General features: G+C 44.8%; 1 protein-coding gene and 1 long non-coding RNA gene across 9 annotated transcripts in view; one reads left to right on the forward strand and one right to left on the reverse strand.

Moving 5' to 3' along the window:
* The window catches only part of LOC132240965 (uncharacterized), a 121876-nt gene that overhangs the window by 72785 nt on the left and 24223 nt on the right, over positions 1-24868 (forward strand). The window contains exon 3 of one of the 2 annotated variants that reach the window (XR_009454432.1): positions 4999-5116. The exons of the other annotated variant lie outside the window; for it this stretch is intronic. This is a non-coding gene — a long non-coding RNA (uncharacterized LOC132240965). Of the gene's footprint in view, positions 1-4998; positions 5117-24868 lie in introns of those variants that run through there. 2 annotated transcript variants of the gene reach the window in all.
* The window catches only part of IRAG1 (inositol 1,4,5-triphosphate receptor associated 1), a 111641-nt gene that overhangs the window by 36446 nt on the left and 50327 nt on the right, over positions 1-24868 (reverse strand). For 4 of the 7 annotated variants that reach the window (XM_059708880.1, XM_059708882.1, XM_059708879.1 and 1 more), the window contains 7 exons: positions 23244-23417; positions 22147-22224; positions 21349-21401; positions 21093-21140; positions 19358-19975; positions 16929-17007; positions 4992-5115 (listed from right to left, as the gene is read on the reverse strand). In XM_059708880.1, coding sequence (XP_059564863.1) covers positions 4992-5115; positions 16929-17007; positions 19358-19975; positions 21093-21140; positions 21349-21401; positions 22147-22224; positions 23244-23417 — 1174 coding nt within the window. Of the gene's footprint in view, positions 1-4991; positions 5116-16928; positions 17008-19357; positions 19976-21092; positions 21141-21348; positions 21402-22146; positions 22225-23243; positions 23418-24868 lie in introns of those variants that run through there. The other 3 variants (XM_059708881.1, XM_059708884.1, XM_059708886.1) reach the window with 3 other exon arrangements.

Here is a 24868-nt window from a genome sequence, read left to right on the forward strand (position 1 = left end):
TCCTCCCTTTGACAGGTGTGGGGGGACCCCAAGAGCAAAGGTAAGGGTCAGCTGTCTCTGCAAGAGCTGGTTCTCACCCTGACAAGGAACTGTGAGAGCCTTCCTGTCAGGATGAGGCAATAAGACCCCATGGCCAGCAAGTCAGCAGAGTGCAGAGCATGGGATAAACAACTGCAAAGATGGTTAATGCTTACAACTTTTGTCACAACCCCACCCATCAGGCCCTTTTTGCTGTGGGCCAGCCAACATAATCTTCTAGAGCAGTGATGGCGAACCTATGACACGCGTGTCAGAGGTGACACGCGAACTCATTTTTTTGGTTGATTTTTCTTTGTTAAATGGCATTTAAATATATAAAATAAATATAAAAAATATAAGTCTTTGTTTTACTGTGGTTGCAAATATCAAAAAATTTCTATATGTGACACGGCACCAGAGTTAAGTTAGGGTTTTTCAAAATGCTGACACACTGAACTCAAAAGGTTCACCATCACTGTTCTAGAGCATGTACATATTGCTTAAATGATTTATCAAAACTCATTAAGCTCGCTTTTGACTCCTAGCTTTGGCTTTGTGTGAAATTTGCATATTTTTATCACACATTGATCAAACTTATTTTCCTATTTTGATGACTCATTTTCTGCTAGAACACACTTTTTTAAAAAAAATGTACAAAAAAAAATGTACAAAGCCCTGAGGACTCCAGGAGGTGTGATTTAGTTAAAGTAGTCACATGACAGACATAGCCAGCTCCTGATGCAGAGAGCTACGCCTTGTGAACTGGCATAGGCAAGTAGGGGGCAAGAGACGGGCCTCCAAACAACAGAGGCTTGCAGGGGACATACAAGGAGACCATTCTGGATGGCATTGCCTGCCTCAGAATTCAAACTCCCTTAACAGGCCTTAGGATAAAATCAAGGCCTTCTCTGAACAGCCCCTACCACACTCCCCTCTTCCCACTGTCCAGCCACACTGTCCAATCTGCTCCTCAAACACACTTACTCAGTGGCCCCAGGGCCTTTACAGTTACTGTTCTTCCCCTTTTCCCCCCACTCTCTTTTATAACAACTTTATTGAAATATAACTCACTTCTATAAAATATACAATTCAGTTGTATTTAGTATATCACAGAATTTTACAACCATCATTACAGTCAATTTTAGAACATTTTCATCATCCAAAAAAAGAAACCCTGTACCCAATAATTAACAGTCACTCTCCATCTTTCCAAACCTCCACCCCCAGCCCTAAGCAACCACTAATCTGCTTTTTTTCTCTATGAATCTCCCTATTCTGAATATTTCTTATAAATGGAACCAACATGTGGTCTTCTGTGACTGGCTTCTTTCACTTGGCATGATGTTTTCAAGGTTCATCCATCTTGTAGCATATATCAGTATTTTATTTTTGTGTCTGAATAATATTCCAGTGTATGAATATATTAAATTTTGTTTACCTATTCATCAGTTGAGGGACATTTGAGTTGTTTCTACTTTTTGGCTATTATGAAAATGCTGCTAGTAAACATTTATGTACAAATTTTTGTGTGGACATATATTTTCATTTCTCTTTGTGATATACCTAGGAATGGAATTGCTGGGCCATATGGTAACTATGTTTAAGTTTTTGAAGAACCGCCAAACTGTTATTCCAAAGTAGCTATACCATTTTACTGAGGATTCCAAATCCTCCACATTGACATTGTTCATCTTTTTTAGTATAACCATTCTAGTGGATGTAAAATGGCATTTCATTGTCATTTTGATTTGCATTTTCCTAATGACTAAAAATGTTGAGCATCTTTTCATATGCTTATTAACTCCTCATATTTATTCTTTGAAGAAATGCCTACTTAAATCCTTTGTTCATTTTAAAAAAATTAGATGTCTTTTTATTGAGTAACTAGAGGCCTGGTGCATGAAATTCGTGCATGGGTAGGGTCCCTAGGCCTGGCCAGCAATCAGGGCTGATCGGAGCCTTCCGGCTGCTGGCCAGGGCTTTCCTTCATTCTGTGCCATCCCCTGGTGGTCAGCACATGTCTTAGTGAGCATTTGAACTCCTGGTCAAACTCCCGAGGGCTTTGCATATTATAGATATATATGAGTTCTTTATATTTTCTAGAAACAAGTCCTTATCTAATACATAATTTACAAATATTTTCTTCCATTTTCTGTGTTGTCCTCTCACTTTGTTGATAGTATTGTTTTGCATCACAAAAGTTTGGTGAAATACTATTCACCTATTTTTTTTCTCTTGTTGCTTGTGCTTTTGGAGTCATAGCTAAAAAAAACATAGACTAACTAACCCAAGGTCACAAAGATTTGCTCTTATATATTTTCTTTTAATACTTTAAAGCATTGGCTCTTATATTTAGGCCTGTGATCCATTTTGAATTAATTTTTGTGTATTATGTGAGGTAGGGTGCAATTTTACTCTTTTGTATATGGCTATCCAGTCATCCAAGAATGATTTGTTGAAATTACTATGGTTTTTGTCGGGAAATTTTTTCCCCTGAAATATTTGCATGGGTAACTTTTTTTGTCATTTGTATGTCTCAACTTAATTACTCCTTTATCATAGAGGCCTTCTTTGACCCTCTACCCAATGCTCCATTTTCATGTCATTCTCTATATGTGCCTATTTTGTGGTCTTCCTAACAGCTTTGCTATCTGAATTCACTCATTTTGTTATTTGAATATTTTTTGTCTCCCCACCCAGAATGTAAGTGCCATGGGAACAGGGACTGTGTCTTCTTGTTCTCCATTTTAATGGCACATGATGGGCACTCAATGAATATTGGTTGACTAAATGCCTGTTTATTGCTCCTGCTGGTGTTTGACCCTGGGATACCTTGCCCTGTGACATCTCCACTTTGCACTCTTAGTACCCAACCACTGACCATGTTTCTAGTTTGGGTTCTAGACCTGGTTTTTCTACTGAATCCATTCAGTTTGCTGACCCTATGAACTCCTTTTTGGTAAGGGTCAATCCAAAATTATGTAGTTCATATAGAACATGAAACAAACTCCTTTTGCATATTAAACTCAAGTGTAATTTTCCATATTTCTGCTGGGGAAAGGAATCTTGAAGCTCTGGCTTCCTTCTTCTGGATGACAGCTTACATGACAGTTTGTCCATATCTCCCAAACCCTGAACCAGAGCTACAGCGTCCTAGGCCCAAACAAGGGGCCAATTTGGAAACAGCCTCTACTGAAGCCAGAAGCAGGGAAGCTGATTTAGTGGTTGGAGCAGGGAAGTTGGGGATGGGCAACATGGCTATTGACACCATGCATGAGAGACACTGACCTCAATCTGACAGCCTGAACCATATGCTTCATAAGCTGATCTTCTTCGTGGACCATGAAAACCCAGTTTGGTGGCTAGTAGTTGTTAACATTCTCAAGAATGGTAGAATTGCTGAGTCTCCCTTTTCTGGGGAAGCTGGGGAAATTTAATTCGCTGGAGGAGTGCCCTAATCATACTATCTTCAACTTCACAGAGGAAAAAGAAGCCAGTAGCACTCTTACTCCTTGCAGACTGACAAGCACTGGTGATTGTTTTGGTACTTTTGACCGGCCCCTGGTATTGCTGGAAAGGCAGACCAGTCCACCCTGAATTCCATTCCTGACTCCGTCATCTGCCAGTATGTTGCTTTGCTTCTCTGTTCTCTCACTGACGATGAACAAAATAAAATCTTCCTTTTCTGCCTCCTTGGGTTGTCACAAACACCAAAAGACACATAGCATGTAAACTTGTGCTCTGTAACCTGCAGTGCACTTGGGTGCTTCTCCTTCGGCTTCCTGTCTCTGGACACCCCTTCTGTGCCTTTCCACCAGGTGAACTGGCCTAACTCACACCCTCCTCCAGCTGTGAATTCAGCCTGCTTCCAACTCGTTTCTAGGTCTTTTCTTGATGTTGGTTTAGTTGCTAGGTCCCTCTGAGTATTGCCCTGGTGATTCTGTTTTAGGTAATTACAGTGTGGAATTTGAATACATAACACTCGATGGGCAAAATTCGTTTTTCTTTCATATTTACCCCTAAATTGGGAACCTCTGTTATGTCTGGTAGCTCCTCCCAATGGCCGTTGTTCCCAACAGTTTAGTCTCCAGGTTGCTGGGCTTGGTGGGAAGCCTCATTTGCAGGCACTCTCCTAATCCCTATTGCTTAGTGGTACCCTATTTTCTCTCCTTTATACTCTAAACTATTCACTGTTCAACCCAGGGCCTGCTATGTGCTGATAAAAATGCTAAGTCCTGACTCACACACCATCTCATTTAGCTACCAACGACAGATCCCTGTTGTATAGGTGAGGAGGCTGAGGCTTGGGAAGTGAAGCCACTTTCTCCCCATGTGTGGAAGAGCCTGGTAGGTTTTTCAAGCATCCTTCTTCGTGTGGTTCCAAATGTTCTACATCTTTATCTATGCAAATATCAGACCTAGAATCTCTCAGTTATTTTGTGCACATGGGGGTTGGGGGGTCTTTCAGCCTGGCCTGCACCCTCTCGCAGTCCAGGACGCCTCGCTCCTTACCACCCGCCTGCAGCAGAGGCTCCTGCCACTGCCACTGCACTCACCAGCCTTGAGCCCAGCTTCTGGCTGAGCCGTGCTCCCCCTGTGGGAGCACGCTACCAGGGGGCAGCTCCTGCATTGAGGGTCTGCCCCCTGGTGGTCAGTGTGCATCATAGTGACTGGTCATTCCATCGTTTGGTCGATTTTCATATTAGGGTTGTTTTATATAGGATGGTTGAACTGGGATTAAAACATGTCTCCTGGCCCAAAGCCCACCACCTCTGTTGCCATGAGCCTCTTGATGACCCTTGTGCCTAAGAACCCCACCTGGCCCTTTACTATTCTTTTTGTTTTAGATTTGAACCATTAGACTCTGACCCATCTGGGGTCCAAGATCAAGGCTGGTACACTTTTGTGTCTCATCTAGAATCTAACATGGGCTGCACGATACAGGTCTTCTGCAACCCACTCCCTGATTTTACCTTCCAGGGAGAGACTTGTGGACCCGCAGTTTGCGCAGCAGCACATCGGAAATATTGGGCATGACATCCAAGCCACTCTTGGACTCATCTTCCTCAATAGCTGGAGAGAGTTCAGAAGGGAGCCCTAAAAGAAAAAAAGTGCTTAACTTAGAAAATGTCTGTTTGTAATCGCAGTAGTACTGTTGCAATTTGCTTCAATGGATAGAAAGAGCTTTAACATTTATAAGAACCTATGCAGATTGAAGGGACCCGGGTTTGATTCCAGTCAAGGGCACATGCCTAGGTTCCTGCTCGATCCCCAGTGGGGGGGGGGGGGGTGCAGGACACAGCTGATCAATGATTCTGATGTTTCTGTTTATCTCTCCCTCTCCTTCCTCTCTGAAATCAATAAAAATATTTTTTTAAAAAGAACCTAATTATATTCCAGGGACTTCATAATTATTATTTTATCCTTAAAATAACTCAATAAGACAGAACTTAATTTTCTCAATTTACAGGTAGGTAAACAAAAACTCAGCAAGTTTAAGAATTTGTTTAAGGTCACAGAACTAGTAAATGGCATAGGAAGACTTCAAACCAATTCTGTCTGCTCCAAATTCTATGTTCTTCCCATTGCTTTCCAAAATTCCAAGCAGGCTCTTATGTTTGGAGTCAAAGGTTTGTTTCTGGCAAATGGAAGCTGTTTGGCCATTTGGCATAATGTTTGCCTCTCTTTAGCAGGTTTTTCAAGAGGCCTGTTGCCGAATTGTTCTTCCTCAAATGAATTCAACAGTTCAGTCATCTGTGGTCTACCTCAAAATCAGCATCTGGTTCCATATCCCCATAGGCAGGAATAGAAATAGTATTTTTCCAAGGTAAATCTAAGGTCATTAGGTTTTTTAAAATATCTCAGAAATAAACGCCTCATAGTCGACAAAATGAATGAGCAGGTGTTAGTTATTTCCTAAAACTATCCAAGGTCTTGCTCTGAAGGCAGAAAGAATAAATGAAATGTTTTCTTTCCATAAATCTTTCTCCTGTTTGAAGACAGGTCTTTTACCTCTCCCAAAGGTTTCCTTCTCCAGGCACTAGCCCCATTTTCCCACCTGCTCCTTGTGGCCCACTGTGGCCCATGGCCTCTAGACATGATCCCCTGCCTGCATGCATTCTGGTTGTTGCTGTCCTCGAGGCCCAGATGTGCTCTTACATGCTCCCAGTTCAGGAGGACATTGGCACATGTCCCTGACATTCACATTTGTTATTCACACAGCATAGACTTGGCGTGCCTTACTGTGGACTTACAATGCATTTAGGATTAAAAGCCTCAAATCTATTTTACTTGAGCCAAAACAAGTATCTTCATCCCAAACCATGGTTACTTTCCATTTGCAAGCAGGAGTTTATAGTTTTCTTTTACCATTTCACGTGCATTTTGACCCCGAAGATTTCCAACCTGCTCAATCACTTTCCAGAATTGTAGGCCAGTCCAGAGATCAGGACTATAGGCACAGCTGTGGTAGCCATGCAAATGGCGCTGAGATTGGGAGTCATGTGAACTAGAAGCGTCACCAAGGGAGACCATGCAGAGAAGAGGGGGTGTAGTTTGGCTCAAGGTAAAGAATGTTTAAAATACTTTGAGCTTTCTGCCCAACCATGTGGCTCAATGGTTGAGCGTCAACCTATGAACCAGGCAGTCACAGTTCGATTCTTGGTCAGGGCACATGCCTAGGTTGCGGGCTCGATCCCCAAGTGGGGGACGTGCAGGAGGCAGCTGATCAGTGAATATCTATCATTGATGTTTCTATCCCTCTCTCCTTTCCTCTCTCTGAAATCAATTTAACAAAAAACAGATTTAAAAAATACTTTAAGCTTTCCAATAACAGAATGGTGTTCATGAGTTTCCTGGTACTCAAGGTATCCTGGCAAAGTCTGGAGGGCCATTTGTCAGAAACAGGACAGTCAGTGGTCCTTCTTTGAATATATGACTGGGCTAGACATTCTCTTAGCTGCCTGTCACCTCTTGGTTCTGTCCTGGCATTTACTATTCTCTGACATTTCAGGTGACAGATGGTAAATCCTGTGTTGCTTCTGGCCTCACTATGCCAGTGTCCAGCTCAGAAAAAATTAAACAATGATCTCCTGAGAAATCTGTATGATTGATTGAACTGTACCAAGGTCTAATAATCAAGTGAAAGTCTTTTGCCAAGAAAAGTGCCCTAGGTTGAGCACATTCCACTAAAATGGCTGTCTAAAGAGGGACCCTAGTACTGGCAGATCCCAAAACCAGCCAACCTCTTCCTGAACTCAACCAAATTAACTTAACAATAATGACAAATTTTTAAATCAGCCAAAAATATACCCACCACTCTCAAATACAGAAAAAGGCAATATCTTTCAACATAATGGTTGGAGAAAGACAAAAACTTATTAGAAATAAAAGTAGAGCTCCCACCCTTGAAAACCCTCAAAGATTCAGTCCTGAGAGGAAGATGTGAGGGTGCAATACCCCAGAGTGGGAGGGAGGCAGACTGAGGAGGCGAGCAGGCAGCCTGCAGAGGAGATTCAGAACATTTCTCTAGAGCAGAAAGGTCCCCATCCCACCATAGCAGAAATCCCACCAGAGAAAAACTGCCTTGCTGCTGTTTGCTTTTCTTGACAAGTAGGAGAGGAAAGGAAAGACAGAAAGAAAAGACAGCACAGTAGTCTACTGGAGCTGAGTATGTAGAACAGGGGTCCTCAAACTATGGCCCGCGGGCCACATGCAAATACAAATATTGTATTTGTTCCCTGTTTGTTTTTTTACCTCAAAATAAGATATGTGCAGTGTGCATAGGAATTTGTTCATAGTTTTTTTTAAAACTATAGTCCGGCCCTCCAACGGTCTGAGGGACAGTGAACTGGCCCCCTGTTTAAAAGGTTTGAGGACCCCTGATGTAGAACAATATGGAGGGATTTACCAGAAAGGAAACTGAAGAGAAAATAAAGAAAACACGCTTCTCTGATGTAGTGAGACACATGGAAAGCCCCAACTGAAGCTGTTCTCCCCCCCTCCCACCGCACGCGCCCCCCCCGGCCCCGCCACTTCTGAGAAATAGCAGTGGCCAAACTCCTTGGAATTTGTCTCTTTTCCTTCCTTTACCTGACAAGATAGTTGGAAATAGTTGGTTCACATCTGGGAAATAAATACCTAAGTAGATTGTTTCTATGATTGTACCCTGAATTGGTGAAATAACACATAATCCACTACTCCCCATCTAAAGAAATAAGATAAGCCCCCACTTTGGTGTAATAAACCAAGTATTGGGACTATGAACAAAGTTAGAAAAAGAGCAGAAACCAATCCCACAAGCACCACTACACACAGCTCCCTCTGAACTTCCCCTTCCCCCACCATCCAAGCAATAGCAAAGCAGACACAGAACACCCAGTCCCCTACTAAATGCTGCAGGGAGGACAGAGGTCTCAGGTAAGGTGGAAGAGGCAGTGAAAATTGACCTGCATAATATATCTGGGTGAAGAGAAAATCCAGGTAGAAATGCCCATGTAAAAAGGACATGAAATAAAAACAAATGGCTTGGCAACTATTTCAAAATACTATATAGTCAAAATAGGAAGGAAGGTATAAAGGAAAGGAGAAAGGAAACATGCAGGAGACAGATGTCAGGATAAAAACAGAGGCAACAACACAGCAAAAATGCACTTTTGTGCAAAATGTATATACCACAAATTCTTTGACTCGTGGAAAAATTAGAACCTCACAAAAATGAAAATAGGAAATCAGAGATGAGATGAGAGGATCTCAGAAAGATGGAAGAAGATTACAATTTAGGGAAATGAATCAAAGACCAACAGAACTAAGCAAGAAATTATAAAAAGACAGAACTAACCAATGTGTGGAAAATATGAACAAATAAAACAGATGCAGCCTCAAACTGAATTAGTGAGGAGGATGGGAGAGACTGAAATGAGCACAAGGAATGTAAAGAAGGGAAGATTAAAGTATATGGAGATGGACTAATGGACTTGCACTTGAGACATTGGTGAGAAATTTAGGGATTGTGGAGTCTCTGAAGTAGTGAACAAAACAAAAGAAAGAACATATCCAAAGATAGAAGAGAAGAAAAATTGTCCCCAATTGAGATAAAAGCTGAACTTGCAGATTGCATATTAAATATGTATAAAATGCTTCTCTAACACCCTCACAGGAGAATAAGCCATCTACAGGGAGAGGTGAGGACTGAGGTGCTGGGAATCAGCTGGACCCAGACTTCTCTATAACACTGAGTACAGTATAGCATTTACAAAGTTCTGAAGAAAAGAATGACCCCAAATTTATAGCCATCCAGACTGTCCTTCAAGAATTAAAGACAACATTTTCAAACATGCTAGAATTGAGGGAACATAGCAACCTCTGAGCCCTTCTAGGAAAACTATTGAAGAATGAAATCCAGCTACACAAGAGATAAGTCAAAATCATAAAATTGGGAATGAGCAGCCATAGTAAAGGGATTAGTGATGAGCATTAAGTCCTTTTACATATCAGTTTAAGGCTTGAACAACTATGGAAATTATGGTTGCAGAATGAAATTTAAAGGTTATAAACTTAATATAAAAGTAATTGTCATTTGTATATGTAGAAGTGAGAAGGTGGGAAGAAATAATAAAGGTGGGAAGAAATGCTGCCATTTTATCTTTTCCTATGCGAAGTCATTACTCCAAATTTGAAACATGTGATGTAAAAAATAGTACCTCAGTGACTCCAAACCCTAATGCATTTCATAATATATATTTTAAACTTTTAAAAACTAATCTCTCTTTTTTTCTGGAGGAAGCAATTACCAAAATTCACAAGTCCTACAGTTTTAATTTAATTGAAATTCAGTTAAATTTGAATACCTTGTCTTTTTTTTTAAGTATTTCTAGCAATCTAACATATCTCTCCCCATCCTCCCTTCCTCCTCCTGTATTTATGGGGAAAGGAACATTTGGTGTAAGCTGTTTTTACTTTCTTGTTTGTATTTTTCACTATTAGTTGAATTTTAAAATAATGAACATGAGGTATTTTTAACAAAAGCAGTAAAGTTATTTTTAAAATATCTGTCTATACTAGCTCATTCCAATGAAAACATTTGTTTCTGGCAATCTCAGGAACTTGGAAAAGTAACCTTTGGGGATTGTAGTTAAAGGTGCTCTGAGCTCCAGAATCACCCCCAAACGGCCAAAGCTACTAGTTGGGGTAAACTTTCTTTAGATCAGTCTTCTCAGGGAGCCTTTTCCTTGCCTAAGACTGGGGGCTTCGAGCCCAGACTGGGGTGTCTGGAAGGACTGCCTGTTTAATGCATGTCTCTGCCTCAGCCCACACCTCTATCAACATCCAGGTCCAGAAACCCACCCACTTCCTAGGCATTGCCACCTGGATCAGGATAATAAAAGCCATTTGAACTGCTACCATTTTGTTTATTGAACATCAACTATGCATTAGGCACACTTCCTCATTCTTCCTTACAACAGCTTTGCAAAGTAAATATTGCTAAGTTCATTTTCTGGGGAAACTACAAGCTAGGAAACTGAGACTCAGCTAAGTTAAGTAGATTCCCCAGGGTCCCAACTTGATAGCTGAGAGCTAGGATGCAAAACCAGGTCTGTCAGATCGTGGCATCCCTACGGACATTCAACACGTCCAAACCCAAACTCACTGTCTTTATTCTCAAGGAAGCGTCTCGGAGCTCCCAATCCTGATTAATGACCCCATCACCCCCTCAGCCATGCAGACAGATGTCTGGTGGTCTTCCTGGTCTCCCTCTCCACCTCATCTCCTTACCAAGTCGTGCCAAGCTGACCTCCAAATTGCTCTCAAACCTGTCCTCACAACCCTACCTGTCCGTCTCAATCTACAGTCTCATCACCTCTCACCAGGCTGTTTTCATACCCTCTTACCTGGTCTCGCTGCCTTCAGACTCTTCTTTTATAGGCCAGGTTTCATAATGTGTCCAAAATTATCCTTAAACTCAATTTTTATCCTGATGCCTCCTTGCCTGCAGACTTCTCTGGCTTTACAAGAGGTCCTGAATAAAGTTCACACTCATTAATTGCTCCTCAAAGCCTTCACTCTCCCTGATCCCCACCCACTCTCCACCCTTGCTGTCCATCTCTCTGGGACACATGGCCCATACTTGACTCAAATGGATTTCTTCTGTTCCTGGAACATGCCAAGCACTAGAAGAGGCCTGCGTTCCTTTGCTCCTGCTATTCCCTCTGCCTTCTCTTCCTTGTCTCAAAGCTCTCCTCCTGGAAACCTGTCCTGACTTACTGCCACTACTGAGCTAATGGCTTCTTCCTCCATGTTTTTACCTCCGTGTACAGCAACACCTTGCTCTCCAAGGCTGGTAGGGAACAAGATGGATCTCAGAGGTCAAATTATCAGATAAATGAATTTGACTCTTATAAACATCAAATTTTAAAAATGAAAATTAACCATGGAAGGTGTTCAGTAAATGCATCCGGCGTCCTATTTTCTCTAATTTTTAGAGTCTGTGTGGTTAAGAGCTTTAGCTTCACCACTTGCCACCTGCATAGCCTCGGGCAAGTTTCTTGTTCTCAAGATACCTCAGTTTGCTCAGATATAAAATGGGCATGACAGTACCTACTTCACTCAGCTCATATAATGTTTTTATGTGATACTGGTCTTTATTCTAGTAGAATCCTGACACATATTTTAATTCCTACCATCAAGGTTGTAGAACTTTAAAGAAATCAAAGATTAAAAAAAAAAAAAAGGTTGTGGAACTCTGTCTTTCCAGCTAAGTGGGATGCTGTACTCTGTGCTCCACAGTGTTTAGGACATTGCTGGAGACGTGGTGGGCAACCACGTGTGCGTTGATTGATATCTGCAGAGTTCTGACTTCTTTTCCCTGCATTCTAGAAGCCCTGTCAAAGAGCTGCATTCCTTCTGTATGCAGGACAAATGAGTTTGGGAGGCCTCCCTGAGAGCTGGAGAGGCTGCCCTTTAACAGGCTCTAAATACAGCAGTGCGTATGAGCTCATGGGGTAAACACGAGTCTCTTATGATAGTTTGCTGTTCCTTTGGGAGATGGGGAAGATCCTTATCAGAACATTCCGGAGTCTTAGGAACTTTGGCTCTCCTTTAGTTTCTGAGGAACGTGGGTAGGAGAGGGGGTGGCTTTTGCATGTGGTCTCTCCAGTTCTCTTCACAGGGACCACTTGTAGGATGTTTGAGTCTCATAGGACGTAGGATCATTTGGAGATCATTTCAAGCCAAAGATGAAAGACTGAGCCAGTTCCAGGGCTGACCACTGGGGGTGCAGAGATGAAAAGGGCTCAGGCCCTGCCACCACGGAGAGGGCCTTGGTCCAGCTGTCGTAATCAGGTCCCCTGGCTATCTCAGTAGCCTCCCATCTCTTCCCTCTGTCTGCACTCCAGAGTCCTTTCCCAGCTCGATCCACTGGCCACATGCCAGAGAAATCGCTGAAATGCTAATCCAGTTCAGCTCTTCTTAGGACGAGCATTAGAATCCATAGTAGGACCTACAACACCCTCTGTGGTTAACCCTCTCCAGCATCTTGGGATCTTCAACAACTCATTCCTCCTCCTTAGGCTAAGTACATGTAGTTGCCTCTACCTGGAATGCCCTTGCCCCTCCTATTCAGTCTTTATGTATCTACTCAAATGTCACTTTTCTAGGAAGGACTTTTCTAGCACCTCCAGATCCTTCTTCCTAATAAAATCTATCGCAGTATGAAATGGAATGTTTGTTTCTCTAATCTCTGTCCCCCTAGATAACAAGAACTCTTCTTATTCCAGGACCACAAGGGTTTATTTCTATATAGAGAAAAGTATTCATTGATATATTAAATGACAAAATTACATTATTCTCTCAATACATATCCAAAGCAACTTGATAAAATTTAACACAAATCTTGAAACTTGCAAGAGAAGAATGTTTCCTTAAAATAAAAAATAAAAACATAAACTATAAGAAATATATAGGATATAAATATATAAAATAAAATGGAAAAATAAAATATGATATATAATAAAAGAGTACATATTCTATCTTTTTCTAATTTATAATATAAAATAATATAAATATGAAATAATATTTAAAAATTAAAAGAGTGCATTTGTTTAATAGTCAGACACAACATGATCCTTGAAAGAAAAACACAAAAACAATTCAATCATAAACAGAAACCAGGGCAGTGTTCTCCTTATCACCATTATCACATTAGAGAATGTTACACAGTAATAAAACATGTATAGATGCAGAAGAAAAATACACATATGTTTCACACAATCACACATCAAAGACAAATAGTGAATTTGATACAAATACAAAGATTGAATCAGAAAAAGAATGGCATTCTGCAAGGTGGTCAAGAGTCTTTGGATTTAGATACATCTGGGTTCCAGTCCTGGCTTCAGCAATTACTAACCATGTGAACATGTCCTCCCTGAGCCTCAATTTCCTCCTTTGTAAAATGGGTATAATAAGGCCCACCTCCCAGAGTTGTTGTATTATGTGAAATATTGTCAAATGCTTACCACAGTACCTGGGACCTAGTAATCACTCTAATAATAGTAATTATGCTCTTTAATCACTATAGTAATCACCCTCTCCCATTTGATAATAATATTATATAAGAAATATGTATAATAACCAAGCAGCATTCATCTATGCCACTATCAACTAGAAAACTCTAATGAAAAAAGAGTCTTCTTCATAAATAATAAAAAGTATCAATCATGTACAACATGCCCCAATAAGAGAGATGGGAGACCTATATTTTAGAGAAAAAGAAAGGAATACCTAAATTAATAGAGGGATAAACCATGTTTCTAAATGAGAACTAAATGTTTGCAAATTAAGTAATTTAACAATCTATAAGCTGCAACAAACAAAACTTGGACAGTTCTGAATCCAATGTGTAGCTTTCGAGCACTCACAATTAAAATGTATAAAATGGTATAAATTTCACTTAAAGAATTTAGTAACTAGGAGGCAAACTGGAAAGGACCTGGAATCCTTGAATCTTAGGTCATCTAATCCAACAAGGAGTGGAGACCCACAGAGGATGAGGAAAATATTTAAAGACTTTGTTAGTATGTGTCTGGACTGGGGACACCAACTCAAATCTCCTTGCTTCTTGTCCAGTAGTTTTCCATTAATTTAACTGAGTCTTTGCATCTAGGATATAATGAATATTCTGAAAAAGAAAAGCAATGAGGGAGAAGTAACCCCACTGCACACTAGAACATGTGACAAGGCAGGAGTAATTAAAATAATGCAGTTCTGATCAGAATAAAACAGAATCTAAAGTTCAGAGCTAGTTTTTGGAATATATTAAAAAAAAGAATTAGCAGGTTTGGCTCAGTGGATAGAGTGTAGGCCTGTGGATTGAAGGGTCCTGGGTTCAATTCCAGTCAAGGCCACATGCCCAGGTTGCGGGCTCAGTCCCTAGCAGGGGGTGTGTAGGAGGCAGCCTATCAATGATTCTCTCTCATCATTGGTGTTTCTATCTCTCTCTCCCTCTCCCTTTCCCTGTGAAATCAATAAAAATATTTTTGAAAAAGAATTTAGTATATACTTATCTAAGCCACAATATAGTAAGAAATAAAATTATTAAAATATGATTGAGGTAACAGGGTCTTAAATCTTCAAATACCTATGTTAAAATAAATTTCAGAGATATTAGCAAAAAAATATAAATAGGTCAAACTATAGACAAACTAGTAGAAAATAGACTTACTGTCCCAATTAAAGAGAATTAATCGTTTTATAATGATTTAAATGAAATGGAAGACTTCTCAAAGGAAAAGATAGGCAAAAAAGATTTTATAAAAACTTTGATTTCTCTAAAATAATACAAAAGTTGTTTAAAAGCAAAATAAAATGATAGAATGAAAAATAGAAAAATACAGCCAATAACTGGTTATTATATAGAGAGTTTATATACATTACCAACAAAAACAAACAAACCAACAACAACAAAAAACACCCAAAATCCAAATGGTAATTCACCCAATAAGGGGGAGAAGGGAGAAGGAAATAAATATTTAAAAAATTAAAGTTTGAGCTTGCTTGCTAGCAAATTAATTGAAGTAATAATGAAGTAGCATTTCACACTGATACTAATAATACATTATAGTTGTTATTATTATTGATCATCTGGTTCTCACTATATTCTGGCCAATAAGGAGAAAAAGCAAAGCAAAGTCTAGTACTGTTTGTTCTCAGGAGAAGGGCTCCTCGCTCAGCCCTTCAGGAAGCTTTATACTTTGGAGACAATTCACTAAATGCAAATGTTTCTACACTTTGACCCACTGACTCTCAGGCATGAGAATTTATCTCAAGGGGGTAAATTAAAGGAAGAAAAAAATAAACTACAAGTACAAAGCTGTTTAGAGTAGGGTTCTTCATCATAGTTAACTATAAACATCTGAAATCCCTAACAATAGATACAGCAACACAAAAGGATAGTGTGTACCCATTAAATGATAAATATGAGAACGAGTCAAAATACATGAAATTAGTTACGAAATAACTTTTAAAAGTAGGAATAGGAAGTCATATCTACCATCAAATTAATTGTGAAAAAAATTAAAAATATGTGTAAATACTGGGGGAAAATAGAAATTGTTGCTTTTTCAGAATTTATGGGGTTATGGTGGAATTTTTTTTTTTAAATATATTTTATTGATTTTTTACAGAGAGGAAGAGAGAGAGATAGAGAGTTAGAAACATCGATGAGAGAGAAACATCCATCAGCTGCCTCCTGCACATCTACTGGGGATGTGCCCGCAACCCAGGTACATGCCCTTGACCGGAATCGAACCTGGGACCTTTCAGTCTGCAGGCCGACGCTCTATCCACTGAGCCAAACCGGTTTCGGCTATGGTGGAATTTTAAGATAAATATTTTCCTAGTATTTTGAATCTGCTTTAATAAATTAAAAATTAAAAGGAGAGCAGTATATAATAATCTTTACATATTTCCTCTAAAGGTGGTTAATTTTTTCTAAAATTAGTACTTTAAAAAATTGTTGGCTTGGAGTGGTACACAAACAATACAATATACAGATGATGTATTATTATACAATTATACACTTGAAACCTATATAATTTTATTAACCAATGTCACCCCAATAAATTCAATAAAAAGGAAAATAATATAATAATTAATAAATAAGAATAAAAAATAAAACATTGTTGGAAATTTTACTACTTGGAATCTTCTGTTAATGTTGAGTAGGTAAGTGTTAGTTACTATATTTCAGACCAGGGTCTTCCAACATTGTTGGTGGCACCCTGGACATGACCATATGACAATCCTTAAGCAGAAGGCTTCTATGCTGAGACTGACTACAGGTAGCATGAGATATGAGATATCAGGAGAGGTGAGCCAGGGATGGGGGGTCAGGGGAAAAGACCCAAGGTCTCATTTTTCAGAAGATGAGTCTGGCGGGATGGCTGGGTGGGGACTTGCAGTCACTAGGAGGGAAGGGCTGGGGCTTGAACTTTGTGGTGACAGCAGATTCGAAAGCAAGAGATGACTCTGATATCTTGAAAAGAGGAACTGTTCTATTTGTGTGGCTTCCGGGTGTGAGAGGAAAAGAAAAAGGAAGCGTCAAAAGTTCAGACCTGGGTCACCCTTCCAGGCCCACTTGGTGCTAATAAGCCTCAAGGAAGACTAGCAGGGCCACTCTAGAAGGAGGGTTGGTTGGAAGGAGACACGGTTAGAGGTTCTCTGAGCGGACAGGAAATATGATCTGATTAATTTATTCATCTGCAAATATTTACCGAGGGGCTGCTCTGTGTTCGGTCCACACTCACCACTGGGACAGACAAAGGCTCTGACGCGAAGTCTAGTGTTTACACTTTGATCTGGCAAAAATGAGACCAGCTGTGGCCTGAGGAGTGCCTCTGCCGGGCCCCACCTACCTTTTTCCTGCTCCGCCGCTTCACTAAGTTCTGGAAGCTTGAGCCCCACTAAGTTCTGATTTCTCATCAGGATGTGCTCCTTTTTAGAAAAAGCAAAAGACAACATTTCAGATGAGGACATCAGACTGGACTCTTTTCTCAGTTCTGTCTATGGCTCTGCAGCCTCCAAAGTGGGTGGACAATCATGACCAGGTGGCATCTGAGGGGACCAGGAAGCCAGCCCTTCTCCCAGCCCACGAAGGTGCCTGAAACCCACAGTGGCACCACATTCCTTGAGTGCAGAACTATTGCATGTTAAATTAGCCTGTGGGCCTCCTGGTGAATGAGCTGCCAGCCACCCTGTGCCTGCGGCTGGAGAACAACAGAAGCAGAGCCCAGAGCTCTGGGGAAGGGAGGGTCCCTGGATGGGTATGTGGCTGCCCCTGGAAACAATCTTTGGTGAGCTCCTGGCTGTGCTCTGAGCAGCTGGAGCTTCCTGCCCTATTGTTCTAGGCAGTGAGCTCCCACTCCCAGTTGTGGCCTGCCCCCATTCATTCTCAGTGGCTTGAGTTACTAAACTCTCCACATAGATGAGGCCTGAGAAGTGCTGCCTCAAGGCAGCAGGCTCAGCAGCCAATGTCCTGCCTAGGGCCTCAGAAGGCAGAGCCAGGGGAGAGATGAGGATTCTGACCACAGTATGTAGCATAGGTCGGCTCACACCTGCTCCAAGTCCATCGGCACCAGGTCAGTGCCCCCAAGTGGAAATGCCTGACCCAGCTCCTCACCCCTGTGGCTGGCTCTATTAAGAGATTTTCAGTGCCCTAACCGGTTTGGCTCAGTGGATAGAGCGTCAGCCTGCAGACTCAAGGGTCCCGGGTTCTATTCCGGTCAAGGGCATGTACCTTGGTTGCGGGCACATCCCTGGTGGGGAGTGTGCAGGAGGCAGCTGATGGATGTTTCTCTCTCATCGTGTTTCTAACTCTCTATCGCTCTCCCTTCCTCTCTGTAAAAAATCAATAATTTTTTTTTTAAGAGATTTTCAGTGCCCGTGTGATAGAGGCCACTTGAATGGTTTGCCCCCTGGATAAAGCAGGAAAGGATGGAGCTTATGGCCCAAACAGGAGTCACAGGATAGAGCCTTTTACCTGTTTCCTTAGCAAACCAGAAGCCCACAGCCAATCAGCTCTCAGCACACTGGATTGGGATGGGGGTACTCAGCTGCCAGGGCAGAGGTTAGTGGGATGGGGCCCCAAGGTTCTTTGTGGCTTTCTTTGCTGCAGAGAAAAGCTTGCAGGGGTATTGGGCAGGGATGGCCTGTTGCCTGGGCCTGCCTTCTCTTCATTGCCAGAGGTCCATGAAGACACATACCTGGCTATCTGGCCCCCTTGGTGCCACCTTCCCCAGAGATCTGGGACTATAGCCCATCACAGGCAGATCTTCCAGCCTGTGCTGACACACTAGTGTAAAATGTTAACATCAGCAGCCAGGCCCCAGCGTCCCCTGAGCCTACAACTCAGCATCATGGCAGGTTTCTGAATAGGACAGTGGTCAGCACTAGAGTGTATCTTGCTAGCACAGAAACCTCCTCACTTGTGCTTGACTGCTACCAGGTGCCTCTATTCCTTCTCTGTCTCACGCCCCTCTGTAGAGGAGCCAGGAGAGTCTTGTCCAGCTCAGGCAGTGGGGGTGCCAGGTCCTGCCCTGTGGAGTCCTGGTTGGCTGGCCTGTGGCCTGGGTTGGCCCTCTGGGGAAGTGGGGATTGGATAAAGACTCCTTTGTTCTGTTGACCTCTTCTGTCCCTCACATCCCGGTCTCTCTTTTCTCCATATCTGGACACCCCCACTCACCCATGCATAGGGTAGCAGCCACATGAAAGACCACTGTGCCTGGTTTGATGGCCAGTAAATGTTGGGGGACATCATGGATGCTGGAAGAAATTCACCAAGGAGTGGAGCAGCCCCTCATAGCCATTATTATACTTAGGGATGGATTTGAGGCCCTTTGTTAAGAGACACCAGGAAGGAAAACTTAGGGCCACGATAAAGGAAAAGATATTTTATCCTTGCCTAACCCAGTCCTAGGCATGACAAGGCACTCCATCAAGGGCTTCCTGTTTATGAGCCACCAGCTCCAGCTGGAGGGGGAAACAAGCCCAAGACTGAGGGCCCATGTACCTCTGCACACCACCTCCCCCTGAATGTGGTGTTGTGTGGCAACTGTGTCCCACACTGACCTCACCCGAGCAAGTGGGGTAAAAGCACCTGAAACTGGTGTTTACGAAGATGCTGTTCAGTGGACCTGATTTATCAGGGTGGGGAAGTTTAGGGCCCCATGAGGCCCATGTGCAGGCCAGAACTGCCCTGCCCCAGGGCCCAGTTCAGCCCACAGAGGTCTTCCTCCCAGGGGGGACCTGGAGTGCACACCCGACCCAGCTGCCCCCAGTAACCCACCTCACGGAGCTTGGTCAGTTTCTGCATCCGCACGGGTTGCACTTGTATCTGTAAGTCTTTGAGTCCAGGCACCTTGGCCAGCTTGCTGCTAGCTTTGCCCGCAAAACGCTTCTCTTCCTCTGCTAGGGGCAGCTTGGCAAGCACTTGCTGCAGCCGGGGGCCGGGTTCTTCGGGGCCGCTGTCCCAGGAGACGCCCCGAAGCAGGGGCGGCCGGGAAGGAGGGGGCCGAAGCTCGGCTTTGGAGCCAACCTTGGACCCTCCTGGCTCTCCAGCTGCGCCTTTTCCCTGGGGGCCCGGGGGAGCTGCCCCTCCAGAGCCCTGGGCCAGACTTCTGGGCAGAGGGTTGCCCTCCCTGGCTGTCTTCAGGAGCGGCTTGTCCAGCTCATTCTCAGCAGGGCCGGGCTGCGGGCTGTTCAGGGCCATTTTCCCGACACTGCCTAAGCCAGAAGCTGGGCCCTTGGGTGTGGCCTCAGGGCACTGGAGGGGATCAAAGTTTTCCTTTTGTTCTATTGCAATCTCTTTGGACTTCTCAACTGTGGGAGTGCGAGGAGTCAGCCTGCCCTGAGACACTTTCCTCTGGTCATTTTGCTTCCGGTCAGCTAGCCCTTTGGGGATATTCTGAAAGAGACAATGTAGAACGGGGACCCTGGAGGCAGGTTGGGGAGCAGACATGTGGGACCACAGACCCTGCTAAGGGCCATGTGTGAGCGTGTGTGTAGGGGTGTGAAGTAGGTGGAAGTCTGCGCCAGTAAAGAGGACCCACAGACAAGCCTAAGGTTTGTAAAACACCCGGGACCAGGGACCTGCCATTCAAAACCTGCCAAGAACTCCCGAAGGCTAGGAGCCGGAGAGAAGAGCGGAACCGAGGGCAGCTCGGGGCAATCACATGTTTTGGCCTTAACTCAGCTGCCCCAGATCCTAGGCCTGGCTCTGCCTGGCAAAGCCCTCAACCTTGAGGGGCTTGGGTTTCCCATCAGGTGTGTGAACCCTCTGGAATTATATGCAAATACAGATGCGTGTTTGTGTGTGTGCTGTATGTATTTTTGGGGAAGAGAATACACAGCTTTTAACAATTTCTCAGAGAGTTCCATAATCCAGAAGAGGTTATGAATATTTAGATGAGGTGATTCTTACAAAGGTGATATCTCACTGCTCAGAGGTTTACTGTCCTTTCATTTCCCAGGGGAAGCTTGCTCTGTGAGGAGCATGTGGCTCTGTGTCTGGTCTTTGCGTGGCTGTTTACATGCGTGCTGAAACTCCCCCAGAGGACTCTAACCCAGACCCCGTTCTAGATGAGACTGTAGTATATGCTGCCCTCAACATCCTCTCCAGCACTTTCTTCTGAGCAGGTATGAGGAAAAGATGAGGTTTCCCTGCTGCCCCAAGAAGAATTCCAACCAGGGGCTGGAGCCTTCCTGCAGTTTCACTAGAGCAAGTGCCTTGCCTGGCTCCTGCTGGGCCCTGAGGTCCCCCTGGTCTCTGGCCAGCAGCCTGGCTGGGGGTGCAGGGCTACAGGCAGGACCACTATGGAGGTCACCCCACGGAATCCTGCCTTCTCACCCCCCCACCCCCCCACCACCACCTCAGATTTCCTGTCACATGGGCAGAGCAACCTCCTTGCTTCCCCAGCCTTGACTGTCCACTCATGTGCACCCACTCATAGCTGCCTGGGGCCAGCCTAGGCTGCTAGGACACTGTATCTCCCGCACCCAAATCGGGCAGAGCTCAAACTCACAGGCTCGCCAAGGTGATGTGAAGAGACTTCGGCCTCATCCCCCTTCTGCTGGAGAAATTAAACTCGAGTCAGTCAGTGATGTGAAGGGACCATATCTCCTCTTCGAATACCCCCAATGAGGGGTATTTCTAGCAGTGGCGTAGGTTTCTCCCCCACCCAGCACCCTCACTTCAGTGGGTTGTGAAGGGCCTCTCGGGGTTAAGGAGTAAGAGGAGAGACAAGTTGGCATAGAAAACCCAAATGGGGCCCCCGTTACCTGTGCTGGTGCTCCGGGCAGAGGGGGCTGTGGGCCACTGCATGCATCCAAACCTGAAACGGTCCCGACACTGCTGAGAGCTGTCCAGCACCCCACACCTCAGCTGTTCCTTTAGCGAAGCACATCTACCTCCCCAGAATGTCCTCCCTTATCTCCCCCAGGCCTGGGAGCCAGTAAGGCCACCATTTGTTGAATGCCCCTTACATGTCAGGTTCTGTGCTGAATCCTCATTTAGTCATCACAGAAGCCACACAAGGCAGATGAGGCGGAGGGAGGTCGAAGTCACACAGGACATGTCAGCACTGGGATCTGAACCCAGGCAGCCTGGCCTGAGCCTGAGCTGGCCCCAGAGCCCTGACATGGGCAGGCTGTTCTCCCTGGCACCCTCCCTTCCCCTGCTGGTCTGAGGGTGTGGCCCAGAACACAGCCTAATGAAAGACAAGAAACCAAAAAGCAAAGAGTGTCTCAAATAGAGGCCTTTCCAAATAAGCACTGAAATGAACTCTCTCTGACTTCTCTCTAGGCAAAGAATGCAAGCCATAGCCCCCTTTCCACAACCTACCTCCTCCTGGGCTAGATCTGTCTCCCTACCTTAGCTCAAAACCTCAATGTAACATATCTCCCACCTCTGAGGCAGCCCAGCCAGGCCCAGCGGGGAGCCCTTGGAGAGGGGGGCCAAACAGAGGGTCTACCTATGAAGCCTGCAAGATGGTTGGCCTTGTGGCCAGACCAAGGCAGGGGCTGAGCTGCCACCCAAAGGGAGAAACGGCAGGAACTGCCAAGGGGGCTGGGTCTCACCAGGCAGCGTGGGGATGGTGAGTGAGTTGCTCCGCGAGGACGTAGGAGAAGCTCTGGGGCTGAGGTTTGGGGAAACAGCTGTTGAAACAGACACAAATTGGCCAGTTTTAGTGAAGGTTAAGGACTTACGCTTAACGCATACACGCTTTCAGGTACTTCTGACCTCTGGGAACTGGGTCTGCCTCATTGAGATCAACCCAGTGCCTCCCTGCTGCCAGCCCAACAGAGGGGGCACAGGGTCACATACAGGGGTGAGGATTTGGGTCACACTCCTCAGCCTGCCTGACCTGACCTGACCTCAAAGCACCTTCTAGAAACAGAGGATCTGCCATTGCTTGGCAGATGTAGCTCCAAAAACTGTACCTCCCAGACTTGACAGGATGGCCCTGATTTCAGAGGCTCCCCTTGCCTTCTAAGTACATTCAGACTTGTCTAAAATTTGCCTCAACTCTGTGTTCAGGAAAAAGAATGATGTTAGCCAAAGGTGTAGCAGGGTGGACTTCAGGCCCAGGAAAACCTTCCTTCTAATCCAGAAATTCCGTGAAGACACCGAAGACCACGTTCCCCTTCCCTTCCCCACAATGCCTCGGATCCTTCCCAGGGCCCCCAGCTGGAAATCAGGGAGAGGGAGCCCAGTGCTGGCCATTCCAGACCTTTGCTGGGGAGGTGCCCATAGAGCAGGACCGCCTGGGGAAGGTGGGGAAGTCATGCAGACTCTGTCCATGCAGAGTGACCCAGGGGTCTCCACACACGGGCATCACACACAGGATTTCTCTCCATGCAAGATTCAGAGCTGGGGGAGCTCCCATTAAGTTCATGGGTATCATATGGGCTGACATTCTCAGGGAAACAGGAAGCCACAGTGGTCACATACAGGCCCCCAAAACAAAAAGCAGAGTTTTCTGGGCTAGAGTTGGGTCAATATTTTGGAGCTTCTGAAATGGGGACTCACTGGAACCTCTCCATAAGGCTCAGTCCTCCTGGGCCTAGAGGCTGGGGGCAGGCAAGTCAAAGCAGGGCTTCCAGTGCAGCCGGGCTTGGCTATCCCCCTCCCATCCCTCCTCAGAGGGGCTCAGGGCAGCCCACGTGCATCCTACCTGACGGAGAGTCTCCGGGGCTGCTTCTGGACTTCCTCCCACGTCGGGTCAGGAATCGCTCACTCACCAGCTTGGCTTCCTCCAGCAGAGCCAGGTTTTTCTTCTTGTCCTCCTCTGAGATGCTGATGTCTGGCAGCTGGTCATTTACCAGGTCAATGATATGCCCCGCAGGGTCTGCAGAGGGAGGGTGAGCACAGGGTGAGAGTCTCTGCTACTCCATCCCCCAGCCCAGGGATGCTGCCCAGAGCAGACTTGGCCAGCCAAACCTTGCCTGGGCCCAGTGCTGAGCTATGGAGAGGGCTGTGTGGGGTCAGACAGGGCTTCCTCAGCAGGTTTGGCCCCTGTGGCTTCTAGCCTGTAGCTGTGGCAGGTCCTCTGTCACAAATGGTCATGAAGCCACCTAGGTTCCCAGTACTATCCTAATCTCCGCTGTTAGGGAAGGCCAGCAGGAGCCCCAACTCTGCGCTATCTGCCCTGCTGTCATGTTCTTCTTTCAGGTCTATGTTTCTTCAATAAGCTAGTGAGCTCAAGGTGTGTGGGCACAGGGAGCACTCAGACGATTATGGGCCAAAGACACAATCACATGGCCACCTCCTCTCCCTTCTTTCCTCCACTCACACTATTTACTCCAATCTTGTTCAAAACTGTTTCTTCTCTGGGTGAATGACACCTAGCTGCCCAGAAACCTGGGAGTCACTCCACATTCCTCCCTCTTCCTCAATCCCCCCACGTCCAACCAACTGGTCATCAAGTCCTGATCATCATTTAGGCTGTATGGGTACCTACCTCTGGAATGTGCCTCTCATCTCCATTCTTGCTCATGAGCTTTTACCTGCACAGTTATAGCAGACATTTCATACCCCCCTACCCCCACCTCCAGGCTATCACCTCTATCTCATCCTCCAGTGCCTATCACGGTGATCTTGCTAAGAGCCATATCCGACCATGCCATGCTCCTGCCTCACCTCATCAGGATTCCTCATGGAATGCTGTCCAATGCTAAACTGGGACCAGTGACTTTTGATGACCCCATGTATTCCTCCTGAGGCCACTCCCATTGTGACTCTCCAGCCTCCATTCCCCCTTCTGTTCGTAGCTTCCCACTCTGCATTGAGCGAATTCCCTCTTCATCTCAATTACGTTAGTCAGGGAGGAGCTAATCCCACCTCCCACCTCACCTCAAGTGCCAGGAGTGGGACTGTACCATCCTCAGCCAGTCAGTGAATTCAATACCCCAGCCTCAGTGATTGGTGCAGGGATGGCCATGGGAGTTCAGTGAGAGGCAATCCTCTCTTTCCAATGATGGGAAGTAAGCCTGGAGTTGTTGGTAGCCATTTCCCAAAAAGAGAGTGGACTTGAGAGATGGGATGGGACAATTATTAATGATCCAGCTTGAGCATCTGGATTCAGTGCTACCTGAAACCACAAGCCCTGGCTTTTATTCACTTTCATTTGCTTTGGTTTAAGCTAGTTTGAGTTGGGTTTCTATCACATGAAAGCCCTGACTGGTACACACAGCTGAACACTCAGTTGGCCTGTTATGCCTTCTGCTCCCCAGCATGTTGCTTCTTCTACCTGGAAGGCAACACCTTCCCTCCCTCTTGTCTATCTCTCCAACTTGCTAA

Source organism: Myotis daubentonii, chromosome 9 (assembly GCF_963259705.1).
Source record: "Myotis daubentonii chromosome 9, mMyoDau2.1, whole genome shotgun sequence".
NCBI lineage: Eukaryota > Metazoa > Chordata > Mammalia > Chiroptera > Vespertilionidae > Myotis > Myotis daubentonii.